The 22,670-nt window shown below is 36.9% G+C and overlaps 3 protein-coding genes and 1 non-coding gene across 13 annotated transcripts; 2 read left to right on the top strand and 2 right to left on the bottom strand.

The window, feature by feature from the left end:
* Positions 1-2,795: 2,795 nt before the first annotated feature.
* LOC111204354 lies at positions 2,796-3,607 on the bottom strand. The gene has a single exon (XM_048752281.1). It carries the CDS (start codon positions 3,513-3,515, stop codon positions 3,036-3,038), a length of 480 nt encoding a protein of 159 aa, XP_048608238.1. The 5' UTR covers positions 3,516-3,607; the 3' UTR covers positions 2,796-3,035.
* Positions 3,608-6,552: 2,945 nt separating this feature from the next.
* On the top strand, positions 6,553-10,373 carry LOC106379494. The gene is made up of 7 exons (XM_048752280.1): positions 6,553-7,089; positions 7,212-7,361; positions 7,444-7,639; positions 7,709-7,762; positions 7,909-8,730; positions 8,983-9,458; positions 9,727-10,373. Exons 1-5 carry the CDS (start codon positions 6,907-6,909, stop codon positions 8,022-8,024), a joined length of 699 nt encoding a protein of 232 aa, XP_048608237.1. The 5' UTR covers positions 6,553-6,906; the 3' UTR covers positions 8,025-8,730; positions 8,983-9,458; positions 9,727-10,373.
* A 3,320-nt stretch (positions 10,374-13,693) lies between these two features.
* LOC125584658 lies at positions 13,694-13,800 on the bottom strand. Its single transcript, XR_007321568.1, has one exon. It is a non-coding gene; the product is annotated as a small nucleolar RNA R71 (small nucleolar RNA).
* A 5,968-nt stretch (positions 13,801-19,768) lies between these two features.
* On the top strand, positions 19,769-21,601 carry LOC125584196. 10 transcript variants are annotated; one of them, XM_048752276.1, is made up of 5 exons: positions 19,769-20,664; positions 20,855-20,921; positions 21,021-21,076; positions 21,164-21,207; positions 21,326-21,601. In XM_048752276.1, the coding sequence occupies exons 1-5, from the start codon at positions 20,522-20,524 to the stop codon at positions 21,406-21,408; spliced, it is 393 nt and encodes a 130-aa protein (XP_048608233.1). In that variant the 5' UTR covers positions 19,769-20,521; the 3' UTR covers positions 21,409-21,601. The 10 variants fall into 10 exon arrangements, 9 of the variants coding, with proteins under 9 accessions (XP_048608233.1, XP_048608236.1, XP_048608232.1 ...); XM_048752279.1 differs by having other exon boundaries at positions 19,771-20,664; positions 20,882-20,921; XM_048752275.1 differs by having other exon boundaries at positions 19,771-20,664; positions 21,323-21,601.
* Positions 21,602-22,670: the final 1,069 nt, after the last annotated feature.

Genomic DNA, 22,670 nt, shown 5'->3' with positions numbered 1-22,670 from the left:
CTATTGTAAGTTAAGTTTGTCATTTTATTTTATGTGGTTGACATATACCTAGATTAATCTCTCTCTGTCTCTTGCAAAATTGTTGATTTAGTTGATTTGTGGCATTTTATTTTACGATTTCTATGGCTGTTTTGAAAGAATTTTTGCATTTTACAATTATGTTTCTTACTTTGGTTACTTTTTTGTGTGTATATTCTTCACAAAATTACACAAAAATATTTGTTGCCTTTTTGTGTAATTTTCTTCATTGTTTGATTGAGGCTGATTTGTATTGCGTTCTTTGTGTTGCAGTTTTAGTAGCGACAAGAATCTATATCCTACAAATAAAGATGACGAACTCCCCAATCTCCCCGCTTCATCCAAGTCATTACAATATATTCCTTACAAACCTTAGAACTTTGAAGATATGTGGAGATTCCCTCTTTCATGTAGGATGCAACCAAATTGCAGTTACATTACATACTCATCTTAACTGCATAAGATTCGACCGAACCATCTTCAACTTCCCTCACGCCGGCTTCCTAGGCAAAGAGACTGATTCAGGTCTTACAGACTAAGAAACGCTCCAGCGTCGTTTGTTTTTCAAATAAACCACGACTGGTATCAAGACAACTTAAGACATCTGGATACGCTTAGATATACTGAAAGAAGCAGCATCCGGTTTCATGAGGAAGAGCGGTTCCTTGAATGCTCCGTTTCAGTGGAGTTCTGCTTGATATTTATAACTGGAATACACATAGTATGCTAACCCGGACGAGCTATCCTCATCAGTACACTGGAGAATCACAAGAAAGACGCCATGTCGCCATCTGCTTCGTCAAGACTTTCCGGTTCAAGATAGTCAAGAACCTTACTCGGAACGCTCTAAACGTTTAAGTATTATATATGTTTTTTAATGTTTTCGTTGTTACTATGTGGAAACTGAAAATGAGATGTTAGATTATATAGGAAAATATGTACTTTCATTCAATACAGTCAACACTAAAAAGATTAAAAAGTTTAGTTATTTCTTTATTTTTATTCTTTAAATAGAAAAACAATTCCAGAAAACATTTGTATGGAGTTTGGTTCACCTTAATTTCTTGATTATTAATGATTAAGGTACATTTAAATTATTTGATATAATGGTATATGAAACTCAAGTAATATTTTGTTAGAAATGTAATACTTTTAACTATAAAAATATTTTCACATGAGAGAAATTTCCAACAAATATTTTGAATAAAAGTTCAACAAATGCTAAAGTATTTTACAGAAGATAATTAGTAAACACTAAAATTAAAGAAACTTTCATTATAAATTGAAAAACTAATATAAACTGAAACAAACATGTATTATAAAACATCATTTGTTGTTATATAATAAATACAAATTAATATTTTGACATTATTAAAACTATTTATATATTACTTTAAAATATAAATTTTGTAACTTTATCACATTATTTTTAATTGGTTTAGCTTGGAGGTGGGTGTATTAACTTATTATCATGAAAAATTTGTTAGAGTAATAATATTAAAATCTAATACTCTTAGAAGTAAAAAATATTAATTATTCTCACTTAAGATTTTCTTCAACTATATCAAATTGAAATAGAAATCAAATAGAAAAATAAAAATCATTACATTTTCATAATTTTCTTAAATTTAATAATTTTGTGTTCTCTTACAATAATCAGTTGATAACTCAAAACAATAAGTTTAATTAAATTTACAATATAATTTTTAGAATAAAACAGATTACATTTATTAGTTTCAACATATTGTAAATTTTAAATAATTATAAAATTAATATTTTAAAATAAAATAATTTTATTATAATTTTACTTTTATACTAATTTTTTTATGATATTGATATGATTTTATAAAATAAAACTAAAAACAAAAAGATATACAGATACTTTATGAAATTGAGATTGAGATTTATATAAAAGGGATTTTTTTGTTGTTAAATTACATGTTTTAATATTTTTACTTTTAAGATATTGATTTTTTGATACTTAATTTCTGTATGATATTTATATGATTATTTATATATACACACATATATATATATATATATATATTAAAAACGAAAATAAAAATAGAAAAAACATATTTTAAAAATATATAGATATTTCTTTTTTTTTGTTTAAGAAAAAAATATTAATAAAAACTAAAATAGAAATCTTGATAGTGGCAATTAACAAAAAAAAAATTATTAAGGTTAACAATGTAATTAACCATCATGAAAATTAAGGTGAGGACGGCACATAAGAAACTGACTTCTCAAATAATATTATAGAGATCCGTTTGTTTTAATTAATTTCTTAGTCTTATCATAAATTCATATCCAAAGCTGGTTTAGGTTTCAATACGATCTTTCTCATTAGCTCATCATTTAGTCTATCGTGTGTAAATTTATAAAAAAATATAGAAAAGTTAACGAACTCAACTTGCTACGAATCATATTTTAGTTAAACCCAACGATGATGTTTATTGGCAGTTTCAGAAAAAAACATATGCATCAAATTAAACAATATATAATTAATATGAAAATGCAAAAAGAATATAGAAGATCAAACATTAAATTCAAAAAGACAACAATATAAAAAATCTATTTTCATTTGCGTTAATGTTGTTGGCACTTTCCGATTTATTGATTTTAAATTATTTATAAATAATAAAAAAATTATAAATAAATAATCGGGGCGTAGTCCGGGCAAACCCTCTAGTAATGATAACAACCAAATATAGAGATTCGTTCGTTACTTTAACGGGGGATTTAATACTTGCAAAATTTACATAATAGCTCCCTGAAGCTAAAACCATATACTCATTAGTACCGTCACGTGACATGATTTAGCATAATGGTCAACATTAAATTACGCAGCTACTCTACTCCTTAGTCCTTGCTACCATTCGCTGATTTTTTCCTTTTTCTGCTCCTATTAACAACCAGCGGTAAGATCATTTTCACTTAGCTACAGTCCATCGAATTGACCAAAATGCCCCCGACCTCTTGGAAAGCTTTCTCCGCAAGACGACACACATTGGTCAAACACTGTCTTCACCTAGAAACCTTGCCAGCAAATCGTCGTCCCACTCGCACTCACTCGCTCCTACATTGTTTGCACCCCACGCTCCGCCTTTTTCGCCGTTGAAACCGAGGCAGCAACCTCTGAACAGTCCACTTGCGTCGACGCTCGCCATGGCGGAAGCGTCGCTGTCCGAAAACGAAGGACCACAGCTCTCCTCGTTCACGTTGATCGTGATGTAGCCGGAAGATGACTGGACAGCCACCGGAATTTCGTACGGATCGTCGATGAACCTCACTCTGAAACTCGCTTCGCCGGGAAAGTTAGTTCCCTCGGTGTTCGTCGTCGTCGGTGAAGAAGACTCGACGAGCTGCATGATTTCGTCCGGGGTATACTCGTCCTCGTTATAGTCTCCTCCGGAGATTATCACCGGCGTCGGCATTTCCTTCTCCGCCGTGTCTTTTCCCCTCTCATCTTCTGTCTTCCGCGTTTTGTCCATTTCTCTCTTTGTTAAACTCTGACGAGAGAGAGAGAGAGAGAGAGAGAGAGAGAGAGAGCGAGAAGACAAGACAGTAATTGTAACTTTTGTTGTGATCTCTTCTTGCACATTTAAATACACAAATATAAATATAATATTTTATGATAATATCCATTAATACAGTGATTAGGTTTGTAATGAGTATGAAATTATGTCTGTAATCAAATCAATTATTAGATGTCTGTGGCAAGTATAAACGCTTTTTTTTGTTGGAATATGTTTCACGTTTGTCGTTTTGATAATAGGTTATTTTGTTAGTTAACATAACCAAATCAAAACACATGTTGATTGTCGTTTGGATAGAAGTCGTAAAGAAATAATTATAAATAGTTTTTTTTTTGTTTGCTGCTAAATAACCATCTCATAATTCATATTTGATACTATTATCTATAATTTGTAAGAGAAAATAAATTCCAGAAAAGGTGTGGAAAAGTTAATGAGGAGATACCAAATTTAGGAAGGTGGTCGGTGAGTAATTTTTTGAAAAACTGGACTTTTCTTTGATAAGTCCAAAGTGGGTAGATTTTTCTTTAATGTCACCCACCATATAGAACGAAAATGCAAATAAAGTCGACAAAACTAGTGATGTGAAAAGACGTTAACAGGCATTTGAATTGATGTTGAAACATACAGGGACGTGCCATCTGTTTGGTCAGTGCGTAGAGAGAGTTCAGACCTTTCTTCTCTCGCTATCTCTTCCCAAATATTATACCCTTGTCGATATAATTCATATAACATAAACTAAATTCAAATATGTCACGCTTTTATATCATATGATTCCAGTGGCCATACGAAGTTTACAAATCAGAATATGAATGGCTTCATGAGCCTCAGAATCGAATATAGACTGCCGAACGGGTCTGTACCGGAGATGTAAAGGAAGGTGCGATGCCTTTTGCATGCAAAGTGATATGTACAGTCAAATAGTCTCTTGTTTCTTGTAAGATACAAATATCTTTCAACCAAAAATTGAACCGGGAGTGATCTATTCCGATTGTTGCTTAACCGGTCTCCAGAAGCACTGTGTGAACAATAGAAGCAAATTAAAAAAAATGAAACGAATAAAATTAAAGGAATGAGTGGAAATAATTGTTATTCCTCAAATATAATGAAAAATAATTTTGCTTTGTTATTTTCTAGAAAAAAAAAAGAATGATAAGTAATAGAAAAAAAAATTAATTATTTATGAATGGTGTATTTTTATGGAAACCATAAAGAATTGAATATTTCTTTTCATTCTCTTGGTCACCAATTAGACCTCGTACAAGACACCTTTCTTTTCTTACCTTAAAAGGCAATCAAAAACTTGAATGTTCTGTAACCGGCAGAAGACCGCTCAACGCGAACCAGATAGTATGACCGATGATAAGTCGTGCTCCCTCAAGCTTCCGGATGATAATCTCCTATCTTTTACTAAAAATCTCTTGCCTCGACCCGAGTTAGACTGTCTCTCTAAGACTATGACCTCCCGGAACCGGTGAACATTTCCCACACAGGAAGTCCTCTCCCGTGTCAGGCTCAGATTCGTAATTAGGTTGCAACGGATACTGAGCCATCCTCCTAGAGCAGTCAAGAGCTCTCAGCTCGAGTGTCTTCTCTCAGACCATCTTGAGTAAGCAAAGTTACACAGTTAAGTTCGGTTCTTTCGAGTCCCGTAAATTTGGACCCATATAGTTACCTATAATTTTTCGGGTCGGTTCTGGGTCGGATCTTGTCGGGTATGGATCGGTTCGGGTCCATAATTCCAATATCCGTAAAATAGCCATAATTTTTGAGTCTATTTCGGATACGGGCCGGTTCAGGTATTTAGGACCCGAAAAGAACCCGAAATACCCGAACTGGATCTGAAAGTTCAAAAAAAATATTCGAAAACCCTAAAAATACCTGAAGAATACCCAAAATTTACCCAATATTAGACCCAAAAACCCATAGCCAAAATTTACCCGAATACCCAAATTATATTTTTTAAAAATCTAAAATTTTACCCGAAAACCCAAACCCGAAACTTAAAAATATCTGAAATACCAAAAATATACCAAATCACCCATATACCTAATATATATAATAAATTTTGGGTACTTTGGGTACCCAAAAGGTCTCGGGTAGGATCCGGACCCGAACCGAGACCCGCGCGCGGGTCCAAAGAAAAAAGATCCAACAGGTACTTTATCATGGAATCTGACCCGGACCAGAACCTATATTTTTTGGTAAATTCCAATTCGGGTCTTCGGGTCCGGGTAAAATACCAATGCCTGATAAAAATGATTATGAGATTGAGAATAATTATATTGGTGTTGAAGAAGAATTTTAAGTAGTATTTAAAACGTCGTTTAGCAAGTTAACAGACGTTTACGGTTTAATAGTTGACTTTCTAAGTTTCTACAATGACCGATTTTTTTTATTTAATTTGAAAGTTGGAGGTTTTTGGCAGTTTTCTCGATCTAAAAGTCCTATAGGAGGTTTCTTTTTTTCATATTGTTTCCTTTACTCGTTTGCTAATGCTGCCATACTAAAAAGGAAATTTGGTTAAACCTTCTAATGAAAAAAAAAATTTTTTTTATGTTTTATAGGCTTAAAATCAATTCGTGATAACTAGATTAGCTCAAACCTTTTATATTATTTACGTTCCATCTACATTATTAAAAGAGAAGTACCCATTAAAAATATCCCTAAGTTTTCTAACTTATTTATATTTCAATGCCACTGAGAATTAAATTTAACTACCTATTTTAATGTTTGTCTTTTCCAGTTAAATTAATGAGTTTTCCTTAATCAAATTTAAATTTAATGTCATTAAATGAACCTAAATATTTTAATGTTTGTATTTTTCAGTTAAATTAACGAATTTTCCTTAATATGATTTTTTGGTTTACATGTCTGTCTATGTTTCTCATGGATAATGACTACTTTAGGTGAAAACAGGCTGATCACATGCTTAGGCGGTGATTACTCTCTTCTTAAAGAAGTAGTATTACAAAGAAAGTGACTACAAGAAAATAGTAAAAGTAACTAACTAAACACATGCAAGAGGCTTTTAACTAGCCAAGATAACTAAACTGTTGATGAACATGTTCCTAAAGATAGAAAGACGAACAAAGCTTTCGTAGACATCGCATGATTCAACTTCCGACATAGACAAGATATATATAGTGCGAAGAGCGTTAGTTTGGAAGCGTAATTATCAAAATATATCGGGCCGTATGCAGCCTACGAGACCCGTGACGGGCTTTTCGGGTGATGTTATTGAGTCCTTTATATATGTTTCTTCACGGACAAGTTTCTCGTTTCTTTCTGTAAAAAAAACGATTAATTATTCTCTTCTCCTCCAAGAAAGTGCGTTAGGGTTTGGAACATGGAGGATTCGGTTTTGGCGGAGGTTAACGTTCGTCCTCTTAAGATACCGAAATATCACGGAGCTTTCGAAGGATCATCGAAATCAGTTAACAAAAAGCGCGATCTCAAGTACAGAAAATTGGGAGACGATGAATATTTGAGGCAGTACTTGCAGTTTTACTATCAGTTCCAGAAATCTGAGGTAAAAAACCACCCCTATATTCATTTAACTATCCTAATCTCGTATGAAAGTTAGTATTATGTTTGGCTTAATCATGTTTTGGGGGTTCTGATATATTGGAATCTGTTTGTTTGGTTAATTAGGGTTTCGCGGTTGAATGGGATCAATTTGATTACGCCTTCCACACTAGATCGTTGGACAATCCACCACGAGGTTTTTGCACTACACGAAGCCCTGCCGAGTTGGTTCGTGAGGTGACACTCCTTACCATAGAGAAACAAAACGAAGCTAAGGTCAGTCTTTGGATCCTTCTTCCTTTGTTGGTTTTGATTTTGGAGAGGATTAACACATTTAAGTTTTAATTAATTAATTCAGGGAACAAAACTCGTGTTGGTGGAGCACATTCAGGCGAATTTCCAATTTGCTAATGGTCTTTTGTGCTGGCTGTCATTCTGGGCTATGGATATGAATTCATCATCCACCCCTGAGTCCAAAATCTATCAAGCTAAACTGTGGAAACGCGGAAAAGAGCTTGAACTTCACCTTTTCAAGCTCAAGCCGACAGAGGAAGGTGATTTTTGGCTGCTCTCTCTATATTATATTCCCATCTTAACTTGTGTGTGTGTTTGTTCGTGCGCAGAGATTGTTTCTATTGAAGTGCAGCCTCCTTCTCCCATGCAATGTGAAGACTCTGGTACTCATTCTCTTCACTCTCTGACCTAAGTTTAGTATGAGTTTTATATTCTAATCAAAATGTGGTGTATGACGAAGGGAAAGAAAAAAAAACATTAGCAGAATATAAGTATTACATTGAGTGTGTTGTGTTTTTCTCTTGTGTAGAGGAAATAGCTGTAGTGTTTGCCCGAGCTGGTCCTGAAGATGATCCTGGAGTTCCCTTTGTTTTCCATCGAACTGGAGTTGATCCTGGAGTACCCTTTGGCTGGTCTCGATCCTGATAGCATAGTTCCCTAAGAGAAAAAAATTAGGATAAACCATCGATAGTGTTTTTTCGAGCTAAAACAAATTTAGGTTTTGTAAAATAAAAATAGACAGTAGTGATTTCAAAACATGTTAACTTGGGAGGACCAATATACTTAATCGATGATATAGAGTCGGTGTAATTGTTAGTTTATCTTCAGATTATTTGTTTCTGGCTTTCATCGTAATCAAGTTACTTGTATCACAAGTTTAGTTTCCTGCGTGTGTTGGTATGCGGATACACCTCTCGTAAAACGAAGGAAAATGATTGCGGCCCTGTTCGTTTGTCAGTCGCTAGCGGCAGCGATCAGCGGCAGCGGTTAATCTCTTGTTCGTTTACCTATCGCTGTACGAGCGATCAAACGCGGCGGCTTATCGCTAGCGGCAGCGACAAAAAATTTCAATCGCTATTTTTTCCAGCGTTTGTTTTATTATTTTAATAATGAACCCATTAAATGACAATGTTACCCTTGGTTTTTTAATGAAACTACTAATGAACCTAAACCTAAACGTAATATTTTTTATAATTCTCTTGTCGCCGTCAAGCTGTAACGATTCTCAATCCTCCACTTTGATTCTCTCTCGTGGCCAAGCTTGTTGGGTTTCTCAGTACTCCACTTCGATTCTCTCTCGCGGCCAAGGAGCTTCGAGCCGCGGCCAAGCTTGTCGGTTTTCTCTCTTACGGTAGCTCTTTCGTTTTGCTCTTTTTGGTGCTTATGGATCTGTTGTATTCTTGGCTATTTGTGATTTCAATTTGGTTGGTGGTCATGGGTCTGTTTCAAGTTTAGTTTACCTCATACTTGTTGTGTCTGTTTGTGATATTATGGTTCTGAATTCGTATATGAGTATGTTTGTGCTAGTGTTGAGTTTCTGTGAATGAATACATAACGCATTGTTTTTGATGTTTATTGTTGCTCCTTCTTGTATCCTTTCCAGGTTTTAGGAGGAATCACTCTTAAACAAGGATGTCAAAGTTGACTAATGACGTAAGTCTTTTTTTTGTTAATTATTCTTTGGCTGAATTTGTGCTGCTTGGTTTGGTTGGTTTTTTATTTCATGGCTGAATTTGTCTTGATTGGTTTGGTTGGTCTTATGATTTCATGGCTGATTTATTAAATTAAAACTGGACCGATGAGGAATGTCGTTTCTTTTTTCAACTGTTCTTGGAAGAGAAAAAAAAGGGAAACAAAACAAGGAATGGATTGAATCCAACTGCAAAAGAGTTCATTGTGAAGACATTTGAAGAGAAATACGGAGAGAAGCATATATGGGACAGATTTAAGAACAAGTATGATACTTGTAGAAGGGTTTACGTAAGCATTAAGAAGCTGATTCATAACAAAACCGGAATGGGCTATGATGATATGGGAAGAATAAACATGTCTGATGATTGGTGGTAAGAACGCATAAAGGTAACTTTTGTACGTTTTTGTTTTTAAACTATTTTCTTTTCCATTGTAGTATTTGTTATGGTTAAAAGCATAATGTTTTACATTGTTTAGACATGTGTATTGTTTTAGTATCATTTGAATTGACCATGTGATGATTTGTGCTCTGACCCACCATCCACTTTATGCCGTTTAGTGCTCTGATAATATTTTTATAATCATGAGGTGGTTGAGGAACATGACTCATGCTACGTAAGAGATTATTAATCAGTAATTTTTTTCAATCTTACAGGAGTGGCCTGGAGCTAGGAAATACAAAAACAAGCATGTTCCTAATATTGATCTTTTTGAGGAAGAGTTTGGTGCCATTACTGTCACTGGGGCAGAAGGGTGGAGTGCTCAGCAAGGAGAAGCTAGCTTAGATTCCAGAGTGAGTGGAAACAATGATGAGGAAGACGACTGTACAGATATGCCACCACCAGTTGGGGATATACAAAAAAAAAATGGAGGTTCAAGATCAAAAAGGAAGAGGAAGGAAGTTGATCCGAGTACTGAAAATGCTGCTAGATGTAATGTAATTCTTGATGAGAAGAATCAACTGATGGGAAAAATGATCTTACTGATGGAGCGTGAGAACTTACGTAGCGGAGAGCGTTGTGTGGAGATCCTTAATGATTTGCCTGGAGTAAAAAAATGGTCTAAGTTTCATCTGGCTGCAGTTGATCATTTGCTAGCTGATCCAGCAAATAGACAAGGGTTTCTTGCATTTTCTAGTGCTGAAGATAAGATTACCATTTTAGAACATAGGATGGGCATAAAACTTGACGATTGATGTTTGTTTACGACTCTTCTTATTGATGGCTTTTGGTTAATGTTTTGTTTATTTACGACTCTTTTTATTGATGGATTATTATTATTATGAAAAGATCAGCTTATTAATTTTTGGATTATTATTTTGGTTTTGTAGATGATTAGATGGATGTGGTTGAATGATGATGATGATGATGATGATGATGATGATGATGAACGTGATTTGTCGAATACTCACAGAGTGATTCAAAGGACTGATAGAGGTGCAGGATGGCGTCATGTTCAACAACTGATGCATGGATCAGATTAGCAATGTTATGATATTCTGCGAATGAATCAAAGGACATTTGAAGATTTATGTAGGATGCTCTCTACAAGGTATGGATTACGAGAGACTGATAATGTCTACTTGGAGGAAAGTGTTGCAATGTTTCTTGAAGCGGTTGGTCAAGATAAAACTAAGCGGGTTCTTGCAGACAGATATCAAAGGTCACTGGATACAATACAAAGAAAACTTGATGAAGTTTTGAGTGCTCTTCTCAAGTTTGCAGTTGATACGCTTAAGCCAGAAGAAGGAGAATTCGCAAGGGTAAACCCTATCTTGAGGAATGATGACCGTTATTACCATATTTTAAAGACTGCATTGGAGCACTTGATGGAACTCACATCTCAGTTCGTCCTCCAAGTCACAATGCAGAAGCATACAGAGGTAGAAAGCAAGAACCGACAATGAATGTCCTTGCTATATGCAACATGGTGATGGTGATGATGATGAATCATGCTCATGGTGGATATACATCATGGTGATGGTGATGATGATGAAGATGAATCACCTGATGATAGTAGTGATGATGATGATCATGCTCATGGTGGATATACTCCTTATGAACCAACAGGTGATAGAGCTATGGAAGGTGTACGTGACTACATTACAAATGAGATGGGTAGAGGAGGTCCTTTGCCATACTAGAAAACCTTTTGTAACGCTTTATTTAAGTTTTATATTTACTTTAGACTTTGTCTTTATGAAACTATAATATTTCATTTGAGGTTGCATTTATATTTTTATGTCATTTATAAGTTTAAAGTAATTTTATTTAACGTTCAGTCATAGAGATAGCATAACAAACAACTTAGCAGCAGATCAGTCGCTAGCGGCAGCGATTACTAACCGAACAATCGAGCGACTATCGCAGCGACTATCGCATTGAGTAAAAAACGGGTTGGAAATTAAGTGATGTGTTGATGCCTTGATGGTCTTGTGCAGAAGAAGCTGAGCAAGCTAGTCATCTATGTTTGATCTGCTAGACCTTCAAAAACCGTACCAGACAACACAAGTCTATTTCATGCAGAGACTTCTTAGTTAGTCTTCTGATATCTTGCATATTTGCATTGTTTTATCCATTCATTCATAAACATTTTCATCATAGAGATTAGGATTTAGACATGTTTAGGTTGCATTTTGCATACATGAGTCTCTATTAGGTACTGGAGTGCCACATGGAGTTCTTGGGGACATTTGGATGCATTTGGAGCTCGAAGGAGGTGAAATAGGTGATCATTAAACGAGCAGAGCATGGGAGCAACCTCCCGGAGCGACATCACGAAGTCGCTGTGTCCCACCTCTCAGAGCGACCTTCCTAAAGCGACGCCATGAAGTCGCTCGCGTTCTCGTTACTCCGAACCGTCTTAGATGACCCTGGAGCGACCTCTCAGAGCGACCTACCAAGGTCGCTCCCGATCCAGAGCGACCCGTTGGAGCGACACACCAAAGTCGCCCGCGACCTCTCACCCGGAGACACCAAAAATCGGCCTTGGAGCGACTTCCCGGAGCGACACCTGCAAGTCGCTCCGCGTTACTTTGCTGCCGAAAATCATGATTTCCCGAGGACCTTTTTGCAATTTATTTTGGACGTTTTGCACTTGGAAAAACCTATGTTTTAAACATCTTTTGTAGCCACGAGGCAGACTATCTTTTGATCTATGGAGAGATACACAAAAACTCTCTTGAGAAGTTCATCTCTTGGATTTTGATTGTTATGTTCTTGTGTTATTGTTGATTTCTTATCGATTTCTCTACATGATTAATCTGAAATCCAATATGGGTTTAAGAGGAATCATGGAGATTAGTGAGTAATCACCTTTTGAATTCATGGGTTAGGGAGATTAAGGGTGATTAGGTTAGTTCTAGGATGTTTTAGTGTAGATAATTCTTGTTCCTTGCTAGTAGAGTATTCTTAATGCATCTTCTGAGTTGGCCACTCAAAAGTTGATCAATAGGCATTTTCCACCCGAAAGTTGTTTGATGAAATGCCTGAGACAACTCTCCTAGGCTTTTAGTATACTTTGCCAAAGACATTAGTTGTTAAAGATGCTAAGATAGCTAATAGACTTGTTAGTAATGATTGCTTTCATATTATTCAACCAAAGACATTTGATGTTTGGGATATGTTAGCAAATGAGCATTCATCTAGACATAGAGCTTGTTTAGAATTGTGTCTAGGCTTAAGGTTGATAGTTTGATTGATCATTTGCCATCCTTAGTTCGATACTTGATCACCCAAGGTCTAATCCCTATGCCCATGAGTTCTCTTTTCCCTTAGTCAAGAAAGTATCATTATGTTATTGCTTTCTAGTTTTAGTCATAGCTTAAAACCCATCTAAATCATTGGTTGCACTTAGATTAAGTGAGTACTTGCATTCTCAGTGCTTTGATATCCCTCAGAACTGGTTCGACAATCACTATACTACAACATTTGTCTTAGGAGCCTTGAAAACTCCTAACATCAAATTGGCGCCGTTGCCAAATTCTGAGTAGATTTAAACATTGAGATTTAGTCACTTGTTCGGGACTAAGTCATTTTAATTTTGTTTTGTTACTGATTCTTCTTCTTCACCTACCTTTCACTTTCAGGTGTATGAACTTGAGGAGCAGGGGTCCATCAAACCTAATTCCAATAGTAGCAGACATCAGAGCTTTTGAGAGGGAGTGTGCTAGAGCTAGAAGAGAAGAAGAACACCAGGCCCACTTGGATATTGATATGGCAGATCCACCGCAAGGGGCAGAACACCAACCGCGGGCAGCTCGACCCATTGGCACTTACGACCGCCCCAACATACATGGTCACAGATTCGGAATCCGAGCACCAGCTGTGGCAGCCAACAACTTTGAGGTCAAGTCAGGACTCCTCAACGTGATCGAGAACAACAAGTATCATGGCTTGGCTCTGGAGGACCCATTTGATCACTTGGATAGGTTCGACAGCTACTGTGGGTTGTCAAAAACCAATGGTGTGTCCGAAGATGCCTTAAAGCTCAAGCTATTCCCTTTCTCTTTGGGGGATAAGGCACGTCAGTGGGAGAAGTCTCTACCCAGCGACTCTATCACCACTTGGGATGAGTGCAAGAGAGCATTCTTGGAGAAATTCTTCTCATCCTCAAGAACTGCTAAGCTGAGAAATGAGATCTCCAGTTTCCAACAGAAGAACTTGGAAGGATTCAGTGAAGCCTGGGAGAGATTCAAGGGCTACCAAGCTCAATGCCCACACCATGGTTTCTCTAAGGAGAGCTTGCTGAGCACATTCTACAGTGGTGCTCTTCCTAAGTACAGGGCCAGACTGGATACAGCTAGCAATGGGTTCTTCTTGGGGAGAACTGAGGAAGATGCAGAGGAGCTGGTTGACAACATGGTAAAAAGTGATGCAGTCTACAGTGGAGACCACGACAGAAGCAGTCGAACAGATGATAAGCAGACGAGGAAGGAGTTGAAAGCTCTACAGGATAAGATAGACATCCTCCTTGCTGATAAAGCCACACAAGAGCAGCTGCACTTTGTTGGTAACCCAAGCCAAGATACACCACATGTTGTCCATGAGGTTGAGGGTTTGGAAGGTCAGGAAGAGCTGTGTTTCATCAACAACAATGGTAGCTGGTACAAAAAAGAGCCCAACTTTCAGTACAACAACTACCAACAGAAATCCTATCCCAACAACCAACAGAGTGGTTATCCGCCTCGAAACAACCAGCAAGGCAGCTATCAACCTCAGCAAAACCCTCATCTGGTTCCTCTGCTCCTCAAGAGAGCAGCACTGACACCCTGCTGAAACAAATCTTGGAGTCTCAGACTAGAAGTGAGAAGCATGTTGGATATGAGTTGAAAAACCTTCATTCCAAGATTGATGGGAGCTACAATGAGCTCAACAACAAGTTCTCACATCTTGCTTCTACAGTCAAGAATTTAGAGAATCAGTTTGCTTCCATGAACACTCACCAGACTCGCCAGCAAGGATCTCTACCTGGAAAATCTTACCAAAACCCCAAGGAGGCCAAAGCTATCACCCTTAGGAGTGGTAAGCAGTTACCTCCTACAACCCTCACCAGGGATGCTGAGAAACTAGGTGAGGAGGTGGCCATCAACTTAGATGATGAAGTGGTGATTGTTGATGAGAAAATCAATGATGAAATCTTGGAGAAGATTGTGGAAGCCAAGGGTAAAGAAAAGGTTGGGGAAGAGAAGAAAACAGTGAAGGATGGTGAAGTTCTTGCTCCAGCAAGTGAGAATTCTTTTGTTCCTCCTCCCTATGAACCCAAACTACCATTCCCTGGTAGATTCAAGAGGCAGCTGCTAGAGAAGTACAAGGCTTTGTTTGACAAGCAAATGAGTGAAGCTCAGGTTGCAATGCCCATCATCGATGCTTTCATGTTGATTCCTCAATACAACAAGTTCCTGAAAGATGTTGTAGCTGCAAAGAAGAAGGAAATGGAAAGCATGATGATTCTTACTCATGAGTGCAGTGCCATCATCCAAAGGCTTGATGTTCCAGAGAAGTTAGAGGATCCAGGATGCTTCACACTACCTTGTGCTCTTGGACCTATGGTATTTGAGAAATGTCTCTGCGATTTGGGAGCTAGTGTCAGCGTGATGCCTTTGTCTGTTGCAAAGAAGCTTGGATTCACTCAGTACAAGAAGTGTAAACTCTCTCTGGTGTTAGCTGATCGTTCAGTGAAGTACCCTGTGGGCATCTTAGAGGACCTACCTGTGAAGATTGGAAAATATGAGATACCTACAGATTTTGTGGTGCTTGAGATGGGTGAGGAGGCTCAAGACCCATTGATTCTTGGAAGGCCATTCTTAGCTACAGCAGGAGCAATTGTTAAGGTGAAAGAGGGCACGATTGATCTCCATTTGGGTAAAGGGCATGTTCTCCACTTTGACATCAAGGAGAAAATGAAGAAACCAACTGTGTTCGGGCAAGCCTTCTACATTGAAGAGATGGGCACTCTTACTGATGAGCACCTTGAAGAGTTACCACCTGAGGACGACGAGGAGGGAGCATCTCCCTCTACTCATTCTCCATAGAAGGTAACCCACTACTTTCCCTTGTATATACCATTTCGTTTTTGCATATTAGTTTTCTCTTTTTGGGTATCTCTCTCTCCTTGACAACACAGAGACTGTGTCATTTAAGTTTGGGGGAGGTACCAAGTATTTGATCACGTTTGCTTTGATGATTTGAGTCTCATGCATTGCATTATACATATATATTTGCATAAAAAAAAATTCATTTAGTTTGCATCATTGGCATTTCTAGGAGAGTCTAGAGCATATAGGTTGCATTGGGAGCAATGACTTTAAATGCCTTGTAAAGAACACTACGTTGCACCTGAGTAGCTTTTGCACCTCTCAAAAACACTTGTATGCTTCGAGCCTTGAAGACTCTTCCTGAAACTTGTTGATTGCTGAAACTCAGTCTTTGAAGCCAACTACAACCTTATTTGAACTGAACGAACTTAATGCTTCTTGCTCATGGTCCCTTGTGTACTGAGTCATGGCTATACACACTTGAGTTGTCACATCCTTTATGCCAATCTTATTTTGACAAACTCTAGTGGTAGACCACTCCCAAAACATTTCCCTTCTTTTAAGCTTTCATTGTTTGATGAGTGAGGCCCTCTTCGGAAAGTCTTACATGTGCATAATGTTGAGAGTATCGGGAACGACAATGCTTGATCTTCATTCTTGCTAGATTGGGCACTTTATTGTCTAGCTATAGGTGGGGGTGAGAGTTGTGATTATGATTTGGGAGCAATGAAAAAAGAAAAGAAATGACTCTTTGTGTTTAAGTGAATTGTCTTATGGGATAAGTAGAAAAACCTCTAGCTCAAGTTATGAAAAGTCTTGGCCCCCATTAAAAAAAAAAAAAAAAAAAAAAATGAAAAGAAAAGAAAAAGAAAGAAAAAGGGGGCTAGCAAAGTTGTTAGGAGCTAAGTAATGTTTTGAGGTTGTGAAAAATCCCTTGTATATTTCAAAGAGAAATAGTTAATGTTCTTAGGATCTTTTGGTGAGAGATGTGAGTTGGTTTTGACATTGGGAATGATTGTGTGATTTGTATGTTTGGGAAAAGGGTAGAACAATGGAGATTGAGCATTGTATGCATGAGTTGGTCTCTTTCTTAGATATATTATGTGCAATGTCAAGGCTACTTGTTTCGAGAGTAAACCACCTTAAAGATCATATATCTTGAACCTCTTGACTCTCTTGAATAAAAGCCTTCCCCTACCCAACCAAATGATTTGGACCAATTGACCATTTGCAAGAATTCACCTGATGTTTTGTGCTTAATGAATGTGAGAGTTGGTTGATTTGAATGTGTGGATGCTTGATGACGAATGTAAGGGCAAAAAGAGTTGAGATAGGCCTAGAGAAGCTAGAGTGTAATAAGAGAGTGTGCTCATGTTGGATTAGATGTTGAATTGAGTTCTAGTTGTGTTTCTTTTGGCTAAGAGCTCCCATCTTCAAACCTCTCTCCCTATGAGTTCTAGAAAGTTCACTTGTGGACAAGTAAAAGAACAAGTTTGGGGGAGTTGATATCTTGCATATTTGCATTGTTTTATCCATTCATTCATAAACATTTTCATCATAGAGATTAGGATTTAGACATGTTTAGGTTGCATTTTGCATACATGAGTCTCTATTAGGTACTGGAGTGCCACATGGAGTTCTTGGGGACATTTGGATGCATTTGGAGCTCGAAGGAGGTGAAATAGGTGATCATTAAATGAGCAGAGCATGGGAGCGACCTCCCGGAGCGACATCACGAAGTCGCTGTGTCCCACCTCTCAGAGCGACCTTCCTAAAGCGACGCCATGAAGTCGCTCGCGTTCTCGTTACTCCGAACCGTCTTAGATGACCCTGGAGCGACCTCTCAGAGCGACCTACCAAGGTCGCTCCCGATCTAGAGCGACCCGTTGGAGCGACACACCAAAGTCGCTCGCGACCTCTCACCCGGAGACACCAAAAATCGGCCTTGGAGCGACTTCCCGGAGCGACACCTGCAAGTCGCTCCGCGTTACTTTGCTGCCGAAAATCATGATTTCCCGAGGACCTTTTTGCAATTTATTTTGGACGTTTTGCACTTGGAAAAACCTATGTTTTAAATATCTTTTGTAGCCACCAGGCAGACTATCTTTTGATCTATGGAGAGATACACAAAAACTCTCTTGAGAAGTTCATCTCTTGGATTTTGATTGTTATGTTCTTGTGTTATTGTTGATTTCTTATCGATTTCTCTACATGATTAATCTGAAATCCAATATGGGTTTAAGAGGAATCATGGAGATTAGTGAGTAATCACCTTTTGAATTCATGGGTTAGGGAGATTAAGGGTGATTAGGTTAGTTCTAGGATGTTTTAGTGTAGATCATTCTTGTTCCTTGCTAGTAGAGTATTCTTAATGCATCTTCTGAGTTGGCCACTCAAAAGTTGATCAACAGGCATTTTCCACCCGAAAGGTGTTTGATGAAATGCCTGAGACAACTCTCCTAGGCTTTTAGTATACTTTGCCAAAGACATTTGTTGTTAAAGATGCTAAGATAGCTAATAGACTTGTTAGTAATGATTGCTTTCATATTATTCAACCAAAGACATTTGATGTTTGAGATATGTTAGCAAATGAGCATTCATCTAGACATAGAGCTTGTTTAGAATTGTGTCTAGGCTTAAGGTTGATAGTTTGATTGATCATTTGCCATCCTTAGTTCGATACTTGATCACCCAAGGTCTAATCCATATGCCCATGAGTTCTCTTTTCCCTTAGTCAAGAAAATATCATTTTGTTATTGCTTTCTAGTTTTAGTCATAGCTTAAAACCCATCTAAATCATTGGTTGCACTTAAATTAAGTGAGTACTTGCATTCTCAGTGCTTTGATATCCCTCAGAACTGGTTCGACAATCACTATACTACAACATTTGTCTTAGGAGCCTTGAAAACTCCTAACATCATCTTCTCGATAATCTTGTTCAGAAGCTCACAACATTTCGAGATGCTCATTTCTGTTGGGTTTAGCTTCACATACTCTTCCCTCACCCTCCTCAAGCAATCGACGGTTTGGCCAATGTAGAAAATTTCGAAAAAAGTTTCAGGTGTGATAAAATGAGTAAGCGTGAAGAACAAACAAACCTATATTGAATAACATCAATAACAGAGCATTTCAAAGCTCAAAATAAACTCAGAAAATTGAAAAAGATTATAAAGAATCGTGAACAGTTATGCGTGGAATGGTTGTCCAATTCCATAATTCACAGGAAAAGAAAAGAAGCTACAAAAATGAGAATGAAATAAATAAGAATTGAAAAAAGATTGGTAGTTTATTTTATGTTATATACATTTTTCCTAAATTATATCTACTAGATTATTAAGGAAATTTAACTATCAACAATATTTTAAACTTAATGTTAACACTTCAAATTAAAATCTATTTTAGTTTGAGAATTTCTATATATTCTTATTATATTTTTTATATAACTCTAGGTTACTTTGATAATATCATATTAGCGCATTATACATTTTGAGCTTTGCCTTACTAGTTGAATATACTTGGCTAGAATAATTTTAGATAAGTAAATTGGATCGAGAAAGCTTAGTATATTATATATGTATAACTGGCCGAAATCCAAATCAGTTTTCTGGTGCGCAAATGAATTTGTTTGCACGATCAATTTTCCTTCATGTATTTATTTGTTGAGCATCCGAACAAGAGAAGGTCTTCAAGTTTATAAATCTTAGTCACATTTGATTGAATTATTTTAAAATCACAGAATAACCTATACTTTCACTCGTAGAATATTTAGGAATATATGTAAATTGATTACAGGAAAGGAACAAAAAGAAGATGATTATCATTTAGAGATCACAAATCATATGAACTTGGGACATCGAATGAATTTATGTATTACATATACGTTGTGTTTACTATTATCGCATTAAGCTAAATATGTTGTGTGTCTTGGTCTTTAGTTCATATTATGTTTTGGATATGCCTTTATTCAATTTGAATGTATCAAATGGCATTAAAAAAAGTTTATAAAAATGGATTTCTTCCAATGCAAAACATCGAGATAAAAAAGATAAGGTAATTAAAAGATAATATACTTGAAGAACATATACCAAGTTTACTATAAACATTAGAGGGAAGCCGCTGAACACAAATGTAACTTTGACTATCATGCGGGAAACCAACGAGAGAGAAAACTCTTAACTTTTAATTGCGTGTAGAACAAGAGGTAATTTAGGATAACGCAAATCTCCATAGTGGTTAGCCAATCCCATAAATCACATTACCACATGAGGAGAAGAAACGGAACTATACTTTTTGTTTTTTTTTTTTAACGTCTGATTAATTATGCTATTACAACGATGATAAATATTACATACACGATTCTACAGCCGACAATTCTACCATCATATGAGAATGCACGTCTGACTGCATCGCTCGAGCCGCCCTATGAGATCCATGTTCGATGATACGCCCTTGCACCATGCTGAAGACCTCTTGTAATCATTTTCTCCATGATCTGCATAATTTGCGTTTTCTGGGGTTTGAACCCCAGACCTCCTGGTGTAGAAATATTAATGAACCCTTAGTCAAACCACTGGACTAAGGGGTCTTCCACAACTAGGCTTTTTGTTTGAAACCGGTAAAACGAAATTAAAATTTTAGTTGATAGATTTAAATTTAAAATTAACCAAATAATAGTTGGGAAGGTTGTCATTAAATTACAAAAGCTAGATATGGGGTACGATCTCACAAAATTTAAAACATTTGGGGCTTAGTGCTATTAACTGTAAAATGCGAACCAAAATAAAAAAAAAAAGTATATAGAGAAGATAGATTTTGAGGGAGAACGAGGAACAATAGTTTTGGCGGTATTAGGGTTTGACATGGCTTCATCGAGTAGAAAAGATTACGAAATCATCAGTGATCCGTTCGATCCACGATGTGTGGTTGCATGCTTTATACGTCTCCAACGACAGACCGACAAGGAGAAGCTTCTGTTGGAGAGGATCCGAGGGAAAGAGGACAGTACGAGTCAGAAGTACACAGATCAGGAGGAGCGCAGTCTCATCAACGAACAGATAAGTAAGAGCCAGGTCTCTCTCTCTCTCGATCTATTACCTTCTCAGAATATCTGATTTGATCTGATTTGATAGTTTCTAGGTTGTTTTTACTTTTGTTTAAATAAGGGCTTTGACGTCGATTTTTCCATGTTCCGATGCCTTTTCAATTTCTACCCTTTGTTTCTCGATGAAAACAATTCAACCTTAATAAGAGAAACTGATAGGCAGTTTTTCGGAAGATTGGCTCAGGAATCCATTGCAGCTTACAACATTAGAGAGGTGTGTCCTGTTTCCTACCAATTACAAGTTCAGTTCAGTTGTCCATTTCTTGTTATTTTATTTATTATATTTGTTTTTATTTTTTTTTCTAAAAAACAGGGGACCAGTTTTGAATTTGTTGAGGTCGAGAAAGCAAATCTGTACAGGAATAAAGGGTACATTTACTTCATCACATTTGTAGCCAAGGATCTTTGCGACCAGACCAAAGTCTTTCAAGCTAAGGTCTGCAATGTTTTCTGTAGAGAGATTGAGCACAGCTTCTGCAGGCTTAAACCAGGTCAACAAGGTACTATAACCATATCTCAAGTCTGTTATAGACATTGTAGAAAGTCTTAGAGAGGAAACTTGTCCTGTGTGTTTGCAAGAGATTATGTTTTAATGTTTCATTTCGTTTTTGGCAGTAGAATGCAAGGAAGATTCTAAGAGAGTTGTGAAGAAACCAAGGTATAATACAAGATCGAACAAGCGTGCGTGCCGATGTCATTAAGGGATTGATTTCCTATTTGTAGGACAACTACTAAAATATAACAAAAAAAATTATCCATTTGTTTTGTGTCCAGACGTTTACATCTTACGATGATAGGATACCAGCCAATAATTAATTAGCGGTAGATAATCATCACAAACGAGTTTTGAGTTTTTGGGCTCGTGAGCTCATAAGCTTGATGGGCATTACTATTCCATGTTTCTCAAAACCATACATTACAAAAAAAATATACTTCCAAACAAACGTTTGAGTTCAAAAACCCGTTTCTAATGATCTTGGAGACAGAGCATGTTTCGAGGCTTGCCTGAGGTAGGAGTGAAGAAGAACATGATATAGCCTCTTGACAATATGAAACGATACAGAATTGTGGACTTTGTTGAACAATGTATCCTTCGATTTTGTATGCTTGACACTTGTTTGGTATAGTTTTTGATAATCACCGATTTGAATGGTTTGATTGTAATTTTCCTTCTACGATTAATAGTTCTGATTTTGTAAATTATTGATGTGATATGCTTAAACAAGGGAATGGTTGGATGCTTTTCAGTTGTTGCGTTTATGATTTTGAGCAAAATTGGCAGCCATTCATCGTGAATGATGATGACATGATATATCTCCTGAAAAATAGTTGTTTACCGGTTAATAAGCTTTGCATGAAGTTTGAAAAAGAAGATATGCACATCACGACAATGAACATAGGCCACAACAAATTTTAAATTTTCGCTTTTCATTATGGAATAATGCACGTGAAAGTTTTTGAATAAATTAAAAGCATCTAATTTGGTGTGAACTGGATATACTCATCCACCATTATGTGTTTTTTGTAAGACTATTTCAACTGATGTGTCCACTCCACGAGATGGTTTCACATAGGTACAACTAAGAGTGGCCCAAGCTTGAAGAAAATAAGCTGTGATGAAAATAAGTGGGTCGGAAAACCGGGCCTCGTGGTCTGGTGGTAAATGAACTTCGGCTGAGGAGCCCGTCATCACGAGTTCGAGCTCCGGTCACAGCGGATTTAACATAGTTTCCGTTTGGCCTCCAAGACCTTCCTCGCCAATTCCGGTTGGACGCAGTGAGATAGTCGGACTAAGTGAAAAATCCAGATACCTGGATTATCAAAAAAAAAAAGTGGGTCGGTTGCACTAATGCGAACGATGATAAGAGAATAATGTTGTTCATATCGATGATGACCTTAATTATCGGTTGCCCATAATTAAACCTGATTCTAACAAAGAATTTATTTTTCAAAGCAATGCTGG

The sequence above is a fragment of the Brassica napus genome, chromosome C3, assembly GCF_020379485.1.
Source record: "Brassica napus cultivar Da-Ae chromosome C3, Da-Ae, whole genome shotgun sequence".
NCBI classification, from domain to species: Eukaryota; Viridiplantae; Streptophyta; class Magnoliopsida; order Brassicales; family Brassicaceae; genus Brassica; species Brassica napus.
The sequence above is the reverse complement of the archived record's forward strand: the minus strand, read 5'-3'. Positions and strand labels throughout refer to the sequence as shown.